Consider the following 17,559-nt stretch of genomic DNA (forward strand, 5'->3'; position numbering starts at 1 on the left):
TTTATTAATCAATCTAAAGTAAAAAATAAAGTTATTATAACAAAAATATTTTATAAAGAAAATTATAAAAATTTTTATATAATAATAAAATTCATATTGTATCAAGGTATTTTTGTTAAAATATTCCTTTTCAATCTTTATAAAAACTGTATATTAATTAGAGTTGTTGAGAGACTGATACATATTATATTCTTTTTTTTTTTTTTTAATGAAAGAAAACAGTAGTTCTCATAAAATTGAGGGTATAAAGGATACCTAGAAACTAATATGTAGGTGTTTATCAGATGATATGTACACTGAACTGACCTACATGAGAATTTCATATGGAGAGATCACATGTGTTTATAGAAATGCTCACGTGACAGTTGTATAAATGATCCTTAGACTCGAGATCATTCAGTTATATCTTATGCATGGAATGTTATACTTTTGATCCTGCCACATGTTGTCATAATCAAGAGTAACAAACGAGCATATATTGGGCATAACTTGTTTTATATGAAAGTATTTAAGTAATTGAGAGATGATTCATTAGCCTAGGTGAATTAAGAAAAATATTTTATTTGCTCTTAAATAGTATTTATTGTAAATCTTTACGCAAGATGAAATGAAATTTGAAAAGAGTTTTAAATTTTATTCAAATAATCAATGACTATCGTGTTAAGAAAAAACTAGATTTGACATAGTGAACATAGTTCATGCTATAATATTTAAATCAAAACATTATTGATGAAGGGATAATAATTACACTAAGAAACTAGTCACTCAAAGATTAAGTTAAATCATTTATTACTTTTTTAATATTTAGAGAATCATGACAGGTTGCTGAACATTGTACTCGATTTTTAAATATAAATGAATCAATTGTTGCAATAATTGATAATAAATTAATTTGTTAAATTTATTTAATTCTAATTTTATTTAGGATTTGATTTATATTTAAGCCAACTTGTTAGGGAACCTAATTGTTTCACGCACATAAGAACCATTGGTCAAAAAATAAAATGGGATGATTAATTAAGTGTAACTTGATTGAAAATAAGTTTTAGAAATTAAAAAATTAAAGTGTAATTTATAAAAGATATAAACAAATCTAGACCTATAAAAATCAAGTAATGACTTGATTGTAACAAGTATGGGCTTGCAAGGCTAGCCCTTGGGCCTAGCTTTTTTTTCTTTCATTGTTATGTTCACCATCTCCTTCTTTTTTAAATAAAGTAGATGATGCACTGTTTGTTACGGCAAACGACATATCATTTATTTGTCAAATTCTAATAGTCAAAGATGTGGTCAAAAAAATTGGTTAGGATATTTTTAATTTAACAAACTATTTGTCAACCTAATAAACAAAGTTTAAAAACACCTTAATAAAAATCATCTCATTAAATGAAACCCATTGATAAATTTTTTTTAATTAACTTTCTCTTTTCTTAAACCAATAAACTTTATATTTCTCTCATATTTTTCCAACAGACTTTCTCTTTTCTCAAACTAAAGATTGAAAATTGAACAAAATGAAGTTTTAGACTAAAAACTATAACTCAAAAAACTAAAAGGATTATAAAAGAATAAAAAGGAAAATATATAAACCAAAACCCATTTTTTCTCTCAAATTCAGATTTGCCACACAATTTTCTTTTGTTTTTCAGCCTAATCCTTTATCTTTTAATTGTGTCTTTTTATTACAAATTAAAAAAAATGATTGGGGTAGTAAATTCATTGTACATCTAGACACACTTCACTGTAGACGAGAATAATGAATTGACTTTATTATCCTTCCAAAAGAAAACCAATTAGCTAGCTATTAGGAGCAATAATATAATTTTATAAAGACCATTTAGTCATTTTCATATTAATTACTAGAATACCCTTAAATCAAAATAAATGTAAGTGAGATTTTGGGGTTTATTTCTCTTTTCACATTAAAATGCATAATAAATTTACTTTATTACCCTTTTAAGTCAGAATTTTTTAAAACTCAGAATAAAGGTTGATTCTTCTTTTCTTATAGCTTTTTTTTTTTGTAGTAATCAAGTCAAGTCAGGGATAATTTTGTTTTTTTTATAAGATTAAATAATATATTTTTTTGAAAAATTATTAGTGTGTGCATAGCAAGCACCAACTTGTTAAGCCATTTCAAATGCGTCTAGCAGTGTTTGCGGTAATGTAAGGTGGTGAAAACTGACCATCTATGATAGTGTTAGAATGCTCATGACATCTCCTTCTTGATGAGGTGGTGTGCGCGATGGTTTATGCATTGGTTTGGATTTGAGAACCTTTTTTTTTAATTGTTCTCTCTTCTCTTTTCTTCTCAAAAAATAAGTTGCCTAATCAAAAATTATATGTTGTCTTCTTATTTTGTTTAGGCTTCTAATTTAGTCCTCTTGCTTTTGATTGTTTGATTTTCATACTAATTTCTTTCTAAACTTTAATTTTTTTTTCAATTTCACCTTTCATTAAAATATAATTTTTCCTCTTGTTTTATTTTGGTTTTGAATTTGATACTTTTTATTTTAATTTTGGAGTTTTGTTTTGTAAAGTGTTTAATTTTTTTTTTCACTCTTAAAATCAAATAATGTACCCCCTCTTGTTCAACATTTGATCAATGTTCTTTTAGCTTGCTATTATTTGTTTAGGAGCTTTTTGTCAAATTGAATTATTTTTTAATTTTATTATTTGACACTTTTTATTTTGTTTCTTTTAAAATTATTACCACATCGTGAACAGGTTGCTTGTTGGGCATGTGCAATTAGATTGATATATATATACTAATATATATATATCAACCTTTTCTTTTCTGAGTTCAATACATCTAATGCCATTACTTCTTTCTTTCTTTCTTTCTTTTTTGTCATCCCCAACCAGTGTCTATAATCCATTGTGCAGGCTGGGAACGTGATCGGTAAAAGCTTGTATAGAAAAACAAAAGGAGCTTCCTTTGTAATTGTTAATGTAATAATAATTATTATTATATAATAATAAAGTCCATGTGAGTCCATTAACAAGGATAAATTAACAGCCCTGTGGACATCAAGAAACAAAACAATCATAATATAATAATAGAATGATAGAGAGATCAGTCAACTAGACACATACATTAGAGCAACTCCAAATGAAACTCTAATCTTCGTACTCCTGGTATAACCTGAGAAGCTCAGTGCAGCCTGACATGGGCTGTGCTGCCATGAAACCCATAGCATTGGCATAACGGGTAGTTGACACCAGTCCATTGTCATTGGTCAAGATAACACGGGCACGATCACGGCCAGCAGATGGTGATCGGCAGTCCTTCCGGGGGCTGCTAACTAGCATGCAATCGCAAATCTGATCCTCATGGTCCTCATCAACAGTGATGGTGTATTTTCCAGTTGAGTCGGTTGTTCCTTCCTTGCTGTAGACAAGATCTTGTGTCTTTCTGTCCTTGCATTCCAGTCTAACCTTGGCACCTATTATGAGTAAAAGAAAAACCCAACAACATATTAAGGATCCATTGCGCAGTTTTCGACTTTATATCAGAAACCCATTATACAACATTATTATTCTAACAGGATTGCCATGATATCTAAATATGCCCAACACTTGTACTGGTGTTCGATCAATCTGATCTAACTTTTTAACATGGCAATTACAGCTACAATATTGTAGCACGATTTGGTCTTTTCTGCAATCAAACCACCCTAAACACCTCTGTGTCCTTGATGGCCAGATCTAATCTCAAACATGAGTCAAACACTAACTAACCATCATGTAAATCTAGACTTTCCTCACTCAATTTCTCCTTTTTTCAATCAAAAGAAAGGATAAATCAACCAAATATACATGAAATGAAGTCTGATATATTCAGTAAGATGTAGAAATCTGAAGCCATGGAAACATCGGAACGAAAAATAAAATGATTACCTGCAATGTGAGTGGTCTTGGAGGTTTCAAAACCAGCGAGGCAAGTGTCACAGTAGACGCTCCCTTGAACCACAAATGGATTTCTCGCTGGGCGAGCAGCTCTTACGAGGGCCGGTAGCACACATAGAGCAAGCAACAAAAGCACTCGAGCCATTTTTTGTGAATTATTGTTAGAGATCTCTTGAGAGAGGGAGAGAGAGAGACTTTCTTAAAACTGAAAAGCAAATGGTGGTGTTGAATGGAGAAGATAAAGCGATAATGGTAATAAAAAACAGAGAGGGAGGAAATGGAAAAAAAATGGATGAAATTTAAAAACTAAACGGTGGTGTCTAATTTCCAAAAGCACATGCGGTGATTACGCGTTGAGAAATATTTGGGTGCACTTACGCGGTCTTCAGCAAAGTGTACTTGGAGGTGTTTTCGTCATTTCCAGGGGTTAGAGCGGGGTCGTTTTGTTGCGTGGTATATCCTAATTGGATAGATAATTGAACTGTGCAGGGAAGGAGATCGGAGGTAGCGTAGAGCAGTGATGGAGTACAGCTGGGAAATGTCGGTGCTCACATGGGGGGTTGCCATATTCTTTCTTTCTTTCAAGCACCAAATCCACTATTTTGACAATTTGCAAATCATAATTGGAATGGACTCCTCGAAAACATATAATCATAAATTTTTTTTTAATATAAACCTTAAATTTTTCAAAAAATCATCGATTTAATCTTTAATATTTTCAAACCGGTTAAAATCAAATCATACATGAAATTAACTTTAATTTTATATGTAATTTAAATTTAATTAATGAACCTATTACAATTCTCATATTTGAAATAAAATACTAAATCATATCATACTATTTAGAATATTTGTAGAAATAAATTGAATTAATAATTTTAATTACTTTTCTCTTAATTAAATAAAATAAAAAGAACACCCAGTCATTAGAATGAAAACATACCAAAAAAACAACAACAATTAAAAAAAAAATTTATAATCAAAATTTAAAAATATTAAGCATTTTACCTAAAAAAAGAAAAAAAAAACAATACAAAGTTATATCATATATTAGAAAAGCTCTAATATGATTTCACCTTTTCTCATGTGTACTAGTACTTCCTCATTCATCGCTGCTATGTTTTTCATTTCTCATTTAAGCTCTAATAAATTAAGAGAAATATCTTTTTTAGATGATCTCTCTCTCTCTCTCTATATATATATATATATATATAACCAACACTACTACAATTTTTCTTGAAGCTTGACAAAGATATATATGCACTGCATCACCCTTCCATAGAGGTAACAAGCCATTTATCTCTAGGAGCACATTATGGAATTTTTTTTTTCATTTGGGTTCACTCCTAGCTTTAAATAATAAAAATTTCCATGTAACTTTTTTGGCGAAAAAAAAATGTCATAATCTAATTTTAGATCCCTCAAAATATATATATATCCCTTTTTATTCAATTTTTTTAAAAAAAATCATAAATTCAAAATCTATAAAATATTTTCGTAAATGAGCTTTTGATTTATAAACATGACAAAAACACCATATGAATATTCGGGTTGGGATATTGTTAATAATATAGGTTGAAAAAGAACTTATTTGAAATAAAGTTTAAGGTTAAAATCCTACTTGATGAAAATTAGAAGAATTAATTAAGTTAAGGATTTAATTAAATTTCTAATAAGTTTAGTTGTCTTAATCAGGGACTTAATTAAAGAAAAAATAACTTTGAACCCCTAATTCGGATCAATTTACAATAATTAAAAGATGAGGGACCCAATTGAAACTTTAGACAGCCTAATTGCTGTAATCAGTAGTTTAAATGAAATAAATTTATTGTATGAATGTCAATTGAGGACTACATTGAAGAAAATTGAGATCAATGACCATTTTGTAAAAAGAACTGAAATTCAAAGGTCCAATTAAAAAACGCTAAGGTTGAAATTACAAAGCATCCAAAAGATTAGGGCTGATTTGGGGGTTCAGTTGGAAAGCCTTAGTAATAGTCACACAAATAAACAATGCAGCTTACCTTATGTAAGGTGTACTAGGGGTGATATTAACCCTATACATAACCAATCCTCTTATTTAGGCTTTGAAAACTAATTAGGGTTTATGTGACCAAAAGACCAAGTGGATACTCCAAACCTTTTAAAACCAAAAAAGGACAAGAATTCCTAATTCTTTCCACCTACACCAAAGATTCTAATCCAAAAGGATGATTGTTGCAATGCCATACACATGCGACATAATAACGACTCTACTAGGAATTTTTTTTGTGGACTAACCTTTATTATTTGTCTATTTATTATGTTTCAATTTTATTGGTTTGCATATTTATTTCAACATGCCATTTGTAAATATTTTTTATATGCTTTATTTTTTTTTTTAAATATTGCTCATGCATTGTATAATTAATTCCTTCATACATCACATGCTTTAATTTTTAAGAGCATACACAAGCTTCTAGGTTAGGTTAGGGATTAATGGTTTGCCCTATAACTATTGGTCAAGGTTCAAGGCTCGTGAAACACCAACTCAAATCTAAGTCATTGTTTTGTAATGGTGGACATACATGCTTTAACTATTTCTTGCAACACCCCTATATTATCCTTACGAGGACCATCACTGTGAAAATTTAAGATCCTTTTAAGATCAGGTAGAAAATCTACCCACGCTCACTTAAAAAATAAAATATATCCTTAGGATGCATGTTCCATCTATAACTTGCATCTAAGACACCCCAACATGTAGCATCCTAAATTCCTAGACTTTTAGGTGGTAAATAGTCATCATATAGATTCTACAAGAGTCTAAATTATTACAAGTAGATTGAGATGAATATGAATTCCCTTATTAGTATAATAATGATGTTAGATGACAATCATTGTCACCTTTAAAGGACAAACATGCATTTAATTTATTTTTTTCAATAATTATATCATGTTTATTGGCTTTGAAACATTGCATGTCTATCATTTACAGAAGAAATATAGGCCCACCCCTAAACACCTAAGATCTACAAGAAACAAATAGGAGATTTCAACCTAGACAAAAGCAAGATGACCTTCTGAAAAGAGAGATTGTTTAGTTAATTGATTTGTTAGGACACACCATTTGCTCTTAAGGAAAGCCCTATACATGGAAGCTAATACTAATAAATTAACTATGAATACGCCTCCTTGTCTTTCTTCACACCCTTATCAGAAGATTGTTTTTTATGCTTATCTAGTTAATTAAAGTTTGTAATTTTTTTCTTCTAAACTCCCCAAGTTCATCAAAGGCTTGTACTGCCTTGTCTTAGAATTCACTATAAATTGCTACAAACCAAATACACCAAACACCTTTACCTTTCCTGTAATCTGGATATCATAGGTTCATAGTAATCAAAATCCAAATCAAATGTCATGAGCAGTTTTGCTCCCTTTTAATTTCTATTAAGGATTTCTATCAAAGCCTTATAAATGTCCATCAAATATTGCCTCAACCATTTAATCTGATACAACCACCCTTTCCTAAATGATACAATGAGAATGTCAAATGCAAAAACCATATAGGAGTAGTAAATCATTCCATTAATTATTGTCCATCAAATAGTGCTTCAGAAGAAAGATTGATATATTTTTACCACTCATAAATGCTCACCAACATCTTTTGAAAATTAGGTATATTACCTAAATTCCATTGGATCCCATAAAACCACCATTCTCTAGTGATACAATCCAAATATGAAATATGATTATCATGATAGGATCTATGGCAACTCAATCAAAATTGTAAGAATCATCTTTAACATAATAAGTTGTCGGTAAACATTGATAAAACACAAATATTATTAGGGAATTTAACACAAAAAAGAGTGTGGTATTTATCAAACTTTGATATTTTGAATTTTGGTTTTGTGATTGCATTACATGCCTTTTTAATTTCTTTGTTGTTTTGAAATCAAAAGATGTTTTTTTTGTGAAAGTAATAACTTGACATTATATTGTTATCGTTGATTGAAAAAATATAATAGTAATAATGATCGAACCCCAAGGTGTGTAATACAAGATACCAAAAGGAAATCCTCACACTTTTAAATCTCATAAAATTGACTCTCATAATTGATTCTATGACTGTTCAAAACATTATGACCAAATCAGTTTTATAAAAAAAACCATTGTTCAAAGAATCCTAAAAAAATGAATTTTTTTTTCAAAAATAACTTGATGTTTACTTAAAACAACAATTAGACACTTTTGTTTTTGTAAGGCGGCAAACAAATCATTCATACAATTCCCATTATGAAATGATTAAACAATTTTGAACCAAGATATGAAAAATAAAAATAAAAAGTGCTCATGTCCCATGTCTATTGGGTCATATTTTAGTCTTATGCATAATTGCATATAATTGGATTTGCTTGTCATTGATTCATAAGAATATAAGTCTTATGTAAAAGTTCCAAACCATTACACTGGATAAAGACTAAATTTATTGATTCTAACAGCTTGTGCTTAAAATGAGGAAAAACCATCTTTATTAACCTTTCACGTTTTAAGAACATATCTCTTGTGGTCCTTATTTGAGCTTGAATAAGATTTTTTTTTAAAAAAAAAAAAACATGACTTGAATTACATCCCATAGTGGGGGCAAACGAAAATTCCAAAGATTAATAATTGATCTTGACTAGAATCACACCTCATGCTGAGGGCAAATAAAAATTCTAAAGATTAAAAGTCAATCTTAACTAGAATCACACTTTACATTGGATGGCAAGCAGAAATTCAAAGATCAAAGTTGAGGAGATGCCATGAAAAGTCCATAAGGGCTTGAGAAATTGAAAATGCTAGGGGCATGCTCCCTTTGATTAACTACACGTACTAACATAATTTTATGCAATCTTCATAACAATTTCAACAAAATCCCATGTCCCTTTGATTTCCTTTTTTGGCCGAAACTCATCCCATGGTAGGAGATGGATTTTTCTTCTTCCATTCTTTCAAATGAATCATTATCCAATCATTTATCATGCTTATAAACATTATTCAAACACAATTTCATAAATTTAAACAATCATTCAATCAATTTCGAATTTCCTTCATGCATATTTCAACTAAAATGTATTATTTCACAAAATAAACTCAAACCAAGCTTGAATCAAAGTTTCTCACCTCTTAAACACAAGAAATTTAAAGGAAAAAGATGTTGAAAACAAGTATTCCTCTTCTTCTAATTCTTTCCTCTCAACCCGTCACTCTCCAATACTCCAAAAAATCTTTAATTATTACTTCAAATTCCTCTTAAACCCCTCTTTTAATCCTTTACTCATTATTATCTAGTGTTTAAATGGATGAAAGGTGGTAATCAAGTAAAAATCAACAAAGCTCCCCCTCCTTCTTAAACAAATTAGCTTGTCACCAATGATTTCCGGGAGGAACCACTAACAATTTAAATGCTCTCACTTTGTTAATTATACTCTTGCCCTAAACTTCCCAAATTACAACTTGCCCCCCAACTTAAACTTCAAGTGTTTTATGTACTGATCCAGCACTGAGATTTTATCTTCAAGGCCTTCCCAAGCTTTGATTTTCTTGAAATTTTAACCCAAGATAAACCAATATATCAGAATACCCCTCGTAGCATTTCAGCCTGATCTAATGATTGTATTGAGAGATACGTGCAATATCATAAAACTAGATAATTGATAATTTTTTGTCAAAAATCTGAATTTTGCATACCATAAAATTTATCTTAAATTATCATGAGTCTTATACTAATTTGTTGGAGATTCCTATTTATAATTATTATAAAACTTCCCTTAGAGTCTATCACTTTTAGTTCCAATTGCACGGTTTTGCGCGAGTTTATTATGGAAATCAACATTTCTCGTGCAAAAGAGTCTTACATTGATTTATTCAAAACTTCCTTTTTTTTTCTAAATAATATCACTCAAATTTACAAGATTTCCTCTTTCATATCATTATTTTACTTGATCAGGAAACTTACATGATTTATCACTATTTAATATTTCACGTACTGATTTATTTCCTTATCTTATTTGACATTTAAATTAATTACCTAAGAATGTTCATTTTGATTCACAAAACGTTTCCCTCTAAATTTATCATCTTTTAATCGAAAATTTACCATTTCTAGCACTATCTACTAGTTTTACATGCACAATCATACATATTTGGATAATTTCTATATATAATTTAAGATAAATGTCAAGTTAATTGCACTCGTGACCATCCTAGACAAATTAATGAAGTATGATGTTTGTGTACCTATTTAAGTACATGTAAAGACCAAGACCAAATAAATATATTCATACTTCATAGAAAGGGAGAAGTATACTTGTTTAGGTCAACTATTCAAGTATAACTTAGTTTATCCTGATCTATTTTGAACGGACAACACAATAATCTTCAAATTCACGTCACAAGAAATCAACATGGGAACATGCTAAGTTGGACCTTCTCCGGCATGCATTTTCCAAGTAATATTAATTTTAACATTATTATGATTCTACCTTAATTATTCCTCCACATTTACTTATATAATTTTGGTTAGTCACATGTCTAAACTGGCACTTAAAATTAGATTGCTTCCACCGATATAAGTAATACTATTATCAATTAATAGCATCAACTTAGAATTGTCACAAATTCTCACTTTTTCAATCAAAATTAATAGCATCAACTCATACCTAATTACTTCAATTAATTTTTTTTTCAATTATCCTAATTAGTAAAAAACAAATCAACATAAAACCCTAATAAGTCTAATTAAATCAAATTTAAGTTATTTATAACATCAATTGCTTCAATTGATATCTAATTGTTTTAGAATTCTCAGTTATGGAAAAGGGTCCTAAAATTGAATGCAAACCTTAATTGATATAATTAAACCAATCTGAAGTTATTTATAGCATCAATTATACTTCAATGCCTTCTCTTTTGATATTAAAAATCTGCTGAAAGCCAAGGCTGGCAGTTTACATTAATTTCCTGTGGTGGTTAATAGATCATTTCCACTACGGAACACTGCAGCTACTGGTCAATGCCTTCTCTTTGGCGGAAAACTAGCTAGTTACATGTTTTCTTCCTTGTATTTTCCTGTTTCTGATTTAGTGTATTCTCCATTCACAACCAACAATGGATGCTAGCAGCCCATCAACTTAAAACTTAGAGCATGCATCTTTAAGTTTAGATGTTGACTGCAGGTCTTCTTAGAGTTCCACTTTCAGCTGATGAAGTTTCATCTGAAAAGCCTCTTATCTTATTAGATTGCTACAAGCCATAGATAGAGGCTTATGTCATCAGCTGGAACAGTCGGTGTTGAAGTTCATTAGTTAGGCCAACTTTTCAAAGGTCCCTTTTGTTCTAGTCCCTGGGCCTTACTCAACTACATGCCTTCTCCCATAGGAAAGCTAAAGAAAATGGAAAATGGAGTTGAATTCAACCTTTGGTTGCCCTAGCTGGATATTATTGTTAATAGGAATGGATTGGAGTGGAGCATCTCCTTCAAATGAATGGCCATTAAGCTATACTATCAATATCAAAGTCATGACTTAATTATCTGCTCCACTAGTGTTATATGAAGCTCTTTTATCCTGCAATCGACCATTTGCAAGTGGGATTCCATTAGATTGTCTCCACGGGAACCATTTCTTTTGTGATTGAGATCGTATTTTATGATTTTTTGAATTTGTTTTTGTTTGAACGCTGCATCATGATGACTTATCTTTAATTAATACTTTGTTGACGAAATGAAAGAAGAAAACTTCTCGTCAAATCAGTTCTGGTGAATATAAAATGGGCTCAACATCTTAAAGCAAAGTTCCATTAAAAATAGTAGATGACTGTCTCATCAGAAGTGCAGGTTTGAATATTGCAGATTAGCTAATAGTTTATTCTATTTGCTACGAAGAACTCATTTCATTGCAAAAAAAAAAAAAAGAACATGGTGAATACATGGAAATAATTTTACCTCTTAAAACGCAAATAAATATCGATTTCTTATAGTTCAAAATATAAAAAAAAATGTAGATTGGTTGACGGACTTTTCCCTTACAAAAAAAAAAAATAAATAAATAAAAGAAAAGTAAAGAAGAAGAAGCTGCATTGAGTACAATGTTCCCTAGCTTGGCTGGATGGATGGACACCGCAAAAACTGATTTCCAAAACCACGATAAGAAAATTAGCAATTCAACCCGTTTGATTGGTCAACGTTTCTAGAAGTTGACTTCATCAATTACAGTTCCTGGTGTGTGTGCGCATTCTAGATGCTGGTGTGTGTGTGTATATATATACATATGCAAGTTAAGAACAAACAAGAGAAGTAACGAAAAATGGCGGCGATGTATTCAACAAGACAGCTGCTGGCCGTAAGTGTCGTAGCTTTAATCATTCTATCTTTCACATGGAAGAGTAAATCCCAGCTTTAAAATAAAAGCAGTTAATCTTGGTGGTTGGCTTGTTACTGAAGGATGGATTAAACCTTCTCTTTTTTGATGGCATCACCAACAAAGACTTCTTGGTTGGTACATGAATGATTGTGATCTTGTATATATTTGTTCTGTCACTTCATTTTCATTCTGATGGGTTTAACGTTTCTCTTGGATCATCATGATCGTCAACTTTTCTAGGATGGAACCGGGCTGCAGTTTAAATCAGTCACAGTTGGGAAGTATCTTTGCGCTGAGGCAGGTGGAGGAAGCATTATTGTTGCAAACCGAACTTCTGCTCAGGCTGGGAAACGTTTAGTGTAAGTTCTTTCTTTTTCTACCCATGTTCATACAGTTTCATCAGTACGTGTGATCACAGTTTTTTTTTTTTTTTTTTTCGTTGAAGTTGTGGAGGATCAACGAAACCAATTTCAACTTCAGGGTCTTTAACAAACAATTCGCGGGTTTGGATACCAATGGCAATGGGAATTGACATAGTAGCTGTTTCTAGCACACCTGGAAGATCAGAAACTTTTGAGATTGTGAGAAACTCTAATGACACAAGTCGGGTTAGAATCAAAGCATCCAATGGATTCTTCTTGCAGGTGAATTAATTATAAACAAATATAATTATCTTCTAACCAACTTAAGGCTTAAGTATAGGTTATGTTGTTTGTCAACTGCAGGCGAAAACAGAGGAGCTGCTGACAGCTGATTATGCAGGTGACAGCAAATGGGGAGATGATGACCCATCAGTATTTGTGATGACCATTGCTGGAAGGTTGCAAGGAGAGTTTCAAGTCACTAATGGTTATGGTCCCAAATTAGCCCCGAAAGTTATGAGGGTAAGAGCCTACTAAATTTATAGATAAGTTCATGATTTCCCGTTAATCATTAGCTCCAAAAAAGACAGTAATTTCTACAGTGCTTTTGGTTGACTGGATATTTTTGGACGGTTTGACTTTGAATCAATTTTTTTTTTCCTGTTGAATCCCTAATGCATGGATCAAATACAAGTGTGGACATAGCATGGAAAATTTCTGATTTTTAAAGGGCCCAGAAGAGGCAGTGAAGCTGACTTTTACATCTCAGAACTTCCCCTGTAGCCTTCGGAAATATCCAGCTTCGCTTCACTGCAGTGTCTAATGTTTACTTTGATAACGATTGTGAAGATGTAATAAAGCCAGTCTGGTAGAAAGCAATTGATGCCCTAACTGATGATGTCCATCTCGCAGGATCACTGGAGGACATTCATTGTTGAAGATGACTTCAAGTTCATATCTCAAAACGGAATAAATGCTGTGAGAATACCAGTCGGATGGTGGATAGCAAGTGATCCCACGCCTCCACAACCTTATGTAGGCGGGTCTTTGAAAGCATTAGACAATGCCTTCTTATGGGCACAGTATGTACTTCTCCATCTATACAATCCACGCTTTTCATTGCCACCAAAATTAGATGCCTTTTCTTTTCAAGATAAAAAATTATCCAGCCAAGAAATTAACACTGCTCCAGTCATTAGGTTAGTTAACTAGTACATAAACTTGAATTGTGGCCAAAATCTTTCATTAATAGCCATCTAACATAGTAACATGAAGTCTAGACAATAGGAGCTCATAACCTTAAACATACAACAATTCTGACATGCACTTAGGCCTAGATAGATTTTGTTCAAAAGATTGAAACTTTCTTGGCAGTGCACAAAAATAACAGAGTTGTCATTTAGGTATGATAGAGGCAAATACTGTTTTGTGCTATCTGTACGTACGACTGCTGTTAATATTATACAGCTACAACCCCCATGTGATTTTGCAGAGTAAACTTTTGCAGGAATTATGGGTTGCAGGTTGTAATTGACCTGCATGCAGCCCCTGGCTCCCAGAATGGCTGGGAACATAGCTCTTCTAGAGATGGCTCTCAAGAATGGGGCCAAACAGATGAAAATATACGACAAACAGTTGATGTTATAGACTTCTTAACTGCCAGGTAAACGAAAATATAAATAAAAACATCCTGGGACTCCTCCAAAAGTAGTTTTGTGGTAACTAATACTTGCAAGTATCTAGGTATGCCAAGAGCCCAAGCCTTTATGCAGTTGAACTCATGAACGAGCCTCGGGCACCAGGAGCATCCCTAGACAGCATGACCAAATACTACAAGGCCGGTTACGACGCTGTCCGCAAGCATTCCTCGACAGCTTATGTGGTGATGTCAAATAGGCTGAGCTCAGATGATCCAAGAGAGCTCTTTCCTCTTGCCAGTGGCTTAACCGGATCTGTTATTGACGTCCATTATTACAATCTCTTCTCTGATGAATTTAACAGCATGAGTGTTCAACAGAACATTGATTTCATAAACACGAACAGGTCGTCCCAACTGAATCACGTGACCACATCAAACGGTCCTCTTACTTTTGTCGGTAAGCTCTCAATTTGTTTAGCATTGATTTGGGCATGAACGGAGCTCGCCTGGTGTCTGAATCTTAGATGGATTGATGCCCTATCTTTTGGTTTGCAGGAGAATGGGTGGCAGAGTGGACAGTTCAAGGGGCGACGAAGAGGATTACCAGAGATTTGCAGAGGCCAGTTGGAGGTCTTTGGGAGAGCTACTTTTGGGTGGGCCTATTGGACTCTAAAGAATGTAAACAATCATTGGAGCCTGGAGTGGATGATCAAGAATGGTTACATCAAGATATAGATTTCAACTCGGAATCTCCAGTCTAGGTCTTCGATATATACATATATATATTTCACAGAAAGTATGCAGTGCCTGGTTTATAAGTATTACCATGAAATTAAAGTAAACAGTATAGAACCTATTTTTGGAGATATTAGTTTTTGTTCATGCCCGGTCAATTATAATTACATGATAAATTTAAAAGTTTAATTTGACAGAACTTTTGAATAATATTTTTTTAATCTTAAATTATTAATTTAAGAGTTATTTTTTATAAGTAATTTTTATATAAAAAAGGGAGTTAAATAACTTTACATTGAAAGCATATTTGATAAAAATGACTCCAATCAACTTTTTTTTAATACAAGTTAAGAGTTAAAATTTTAAAATTTTATTAAATTACAATATTAATTCGATTTTGTAGCTAATTTTTTATTTAATTCAAAATTTATTCTTAACTAAATTTATTTATAAATATTTTGAATAAATAAAAAAAAAGATAGATTACATTTTATATCTTAGTCATTTTTTTTGCTTTGTCTTCACTCTTTTAAAAATTACAATTTATATCTTGATATTTATATGTTGATGACATTTTACATCTTCACTTTAGCGCACACAAAAAAAATCAACAAAAATATTTATATTAATTATAGGACTGTTATTATATTTGTATTTAATAACCACGAGAGAGGGAGGAGGTGTTAATGAAGCTAAGCAAATACTAAATGAAGCGAAGAAAATGAAAGATGAGTTACATAGAGTTTGGATCAAGAATCCTAATATAAAGACTTTGTCAGTGTAAAGTTATTGTTCATAACTAATTTAGCATGTGTAATGTTAATGTTTTTAACTATTATCATGTTAAACAAATAAAACAAAATATAACTATATAATTAGCTAGTGATCACTATCTAATTTATCAAAAACATGCACATTGACAAATGAGATGACAAAACAAAGCATTCACAAATATTTTAACCTTTCATAATAGCCTGTAATGTTTTTGTTCTTGATTGAAACGGTTAAAATAAATCCATGTTGCTAAAAAGCACCACTCTTCTACATTGTTCAATTAATACAACTGGTTTGGGTGGAGCGTTGAGAGGTTGTATTAGCATTAGTCTAAAATTTCAAAAATCATTAATTAGTAATATATAACTATAATTATACTAATAGAATTATCATGCACATTTATAAGATAACCTGTGTTTATATTAAAAGTTTGATAGGAGCATCATTTCTTCCACCTCTACCAACTTGAGGTACAATTGGCATCATTCTTCCACCTTTGCAAACTTGAGGGTACCATCTAATCTTTGACCAACAATAACTTCACCATGTCATTTATAACCAGGAATATATTCATCATTTTTTTTCCTTTTCATAATCTTTATCACCTTCCTTGTATTCATTAGCAACCTCCTCATTTACACCAGAACTGTCAACATTAAACCTATCACTGCCAATATCAGCCTTATTACTTCTAACATTAACTCTATCTCCTCCAACATTAACACTAGAACTTTCATTGCAAAACTATCACCATCATAATCTAAATCAAGACCTTTTTTCAAAACAAGTAACACCTCTTTATTGTTGATATATTCTAATGAATTAACAATATTTAACAATAATAAAATACACTAGCAATGAATCTCAAAATCTTGATAAGAAAAAGTAATTGTAACATAAATTCTTGTTGCTTGAGTTCTAGAAAATAAAGATTATAAATTCTAGCAGTACGATGTAAAACGGACAAGATTTTATATTTAAAAGAAAAAAAATCATAAGAGAAATTGATTAAAAACTAATGATTTTGTTTGATATGGGTCGTATATATAAGGAAGAGAATTAAAAGAGAGAGAGAGAGATAAATTATGACTCTAAGAGATAGAAAATCTCTTCTTTCATTTTGTCTAATTTAACATATAATATATATGAGGTTATTTTATCTTATTTAAAATATCAGGTTGACCTAGGATGTAAACTATAATATTTGAAAAGAATGGAGACAAAATAAGAATATAATTAAACTATATGATGTAAACTCTAATTTAAAAAAAACATAAATTAATTGAAAAATCCATAGCAATTATAACATAAGTTTTTTTTTTTTTTTAATATCAACCTATTCAATATCACTAAATATGCTAAAAAAAATAAGTAAACCACTGTAGCAATTTATAATACCCAATATTGTTTTCACCCTCCAACTTTTTTAGACGGGCTCTTAGGAGGCTACCAGTCACCTACATTAAAAAAACTCTAAGAGTGGATGATGTAATGACAACTCATGGAAAGAAAAAATCAAGAGTGGACAATGCGTCGTCTGCTCTAGATGCACCTGAGATTTTTAATTAAGGCAAGGCCCATCAGTGCCTACCTTTTTTTTTCTTTGTTTTTCTATTATTTTTTTTAATTTCATCTTTTTAGCATTAGGTTTTTGTTGATTTTTTATTAATTTATTCTTCAATATTTATGTGATTTTTAATTAGACTTCATAATTTATTTCAATTTGATTTTTATAGGTTTATCATGGTCTTCA

The 17,559-nt window shown here is 31.1% G+C and overlaps 2 protein-coding genes across 2 annotated transcripts; one reads left to right on the forward strand and one right to left on the reverse strand.

The window, feature by feature from the left end:
- Nucleotides 1–3,026: 3,026 nt before the first annotated feature.
- On the reverse strand, nucleotides 3,027–4,203 carry LOC118045867 (pollen-specific protein C13). Its single transcript, XM_035054598.2, has 2 exons — nucleotides 3,901–4,203; nucleotides 3,027–3,446 (listed from the first exon to the last, which is right to left on the reverse strand). Exons 1-2 carry the CDS (start codon nucleotides 4,052–4,054, stop codon nucleotides 3,121–3,123), a joined length of 480 nt encoding a protein of 159 aa, XP_034910489.1. The 5' UTR covers nucleotides 4,055–4,203; the 3' UTR covers nucleotides 3,027–3,120.
- Nucleotides 4,204–12,732: 8,529 nt separating this feature from the next.
- On the forward strand, nucleotides 12,733–15,058 carry LOC118045868 (probable glucan 1,3-beta-glucosidase A). Its single transcript, XM_073409410.1, has 6 exons — nucleotides 12,733–12,940; nucleotides 13,022–13,180; nucleotides 13,571–13,740; nucleotides 14,166–14,321; nucleotides 14,402–14,754; nucleotides 14,853–15,058. Exons 1-6 carry the CDS (start codon nucleotides 12,812–12,814, stop codon nucleotides 15,056–15,058), a joined length of 1,173 nt encoding a protein of 390 aa, XP_073265511.1. The 5' UTR covers nucleotides 12,733–12,811.
- The last annotated feature ends 2,501 nt before the right edge of the window (nucleotides 15,059–17,559 follow it).

The sequence above is a fragment of the Populus alba genome, chromosome 5, assembly GCF_005239225.2.
Source record: "Populus alba chromosome 5, ASM523922v2, whole genome shotgun sequence".
In the NCBI taxonomy this organism is placed as follows: Eukaryota; Viridiplantae; Streptophyta; class Magnoliopsida; order Malpighiales; family Salicaceae; genus Populus; species Populus alba.

Coding starts and splice junctions, on each gene's coding strand:
- LOC118045867 (XM_035054598.2), bottom strand. CDS start 4,054: ATGGCTCGAGTGCTTTTGTTGCTTGCTCTATGTGTGCTACCGGCCCTC. Junction 3,447..3,900: donor CAAGACCACTCACATTGCAG/GTAATCATTTTA, acceptor TACTCATAATAG/GTGCCAAGGTTAGACTGGAA.
- LOC118045868 (XM_073409410.1), top strand. CDS start 12,812: ATGGCAATGGGAATTGACATAGTAGCTGTTTCTAGCACACCTGGAAGA. Junction 13,741..14,165: donor AATGCCTTCTTATGGGCACA/GTATGTACTTCT, acceptor AAACTTTTGCAG/GAATTATGGGTTGCAGGTTG. Junction 14,755..14,852: donor CGGTCCTCTTACTTTTGTCG/GTAAGCTCTCAA, acceptor TTTGGTTTGCAG/GAGAATGGGTGGCAGAGTGG.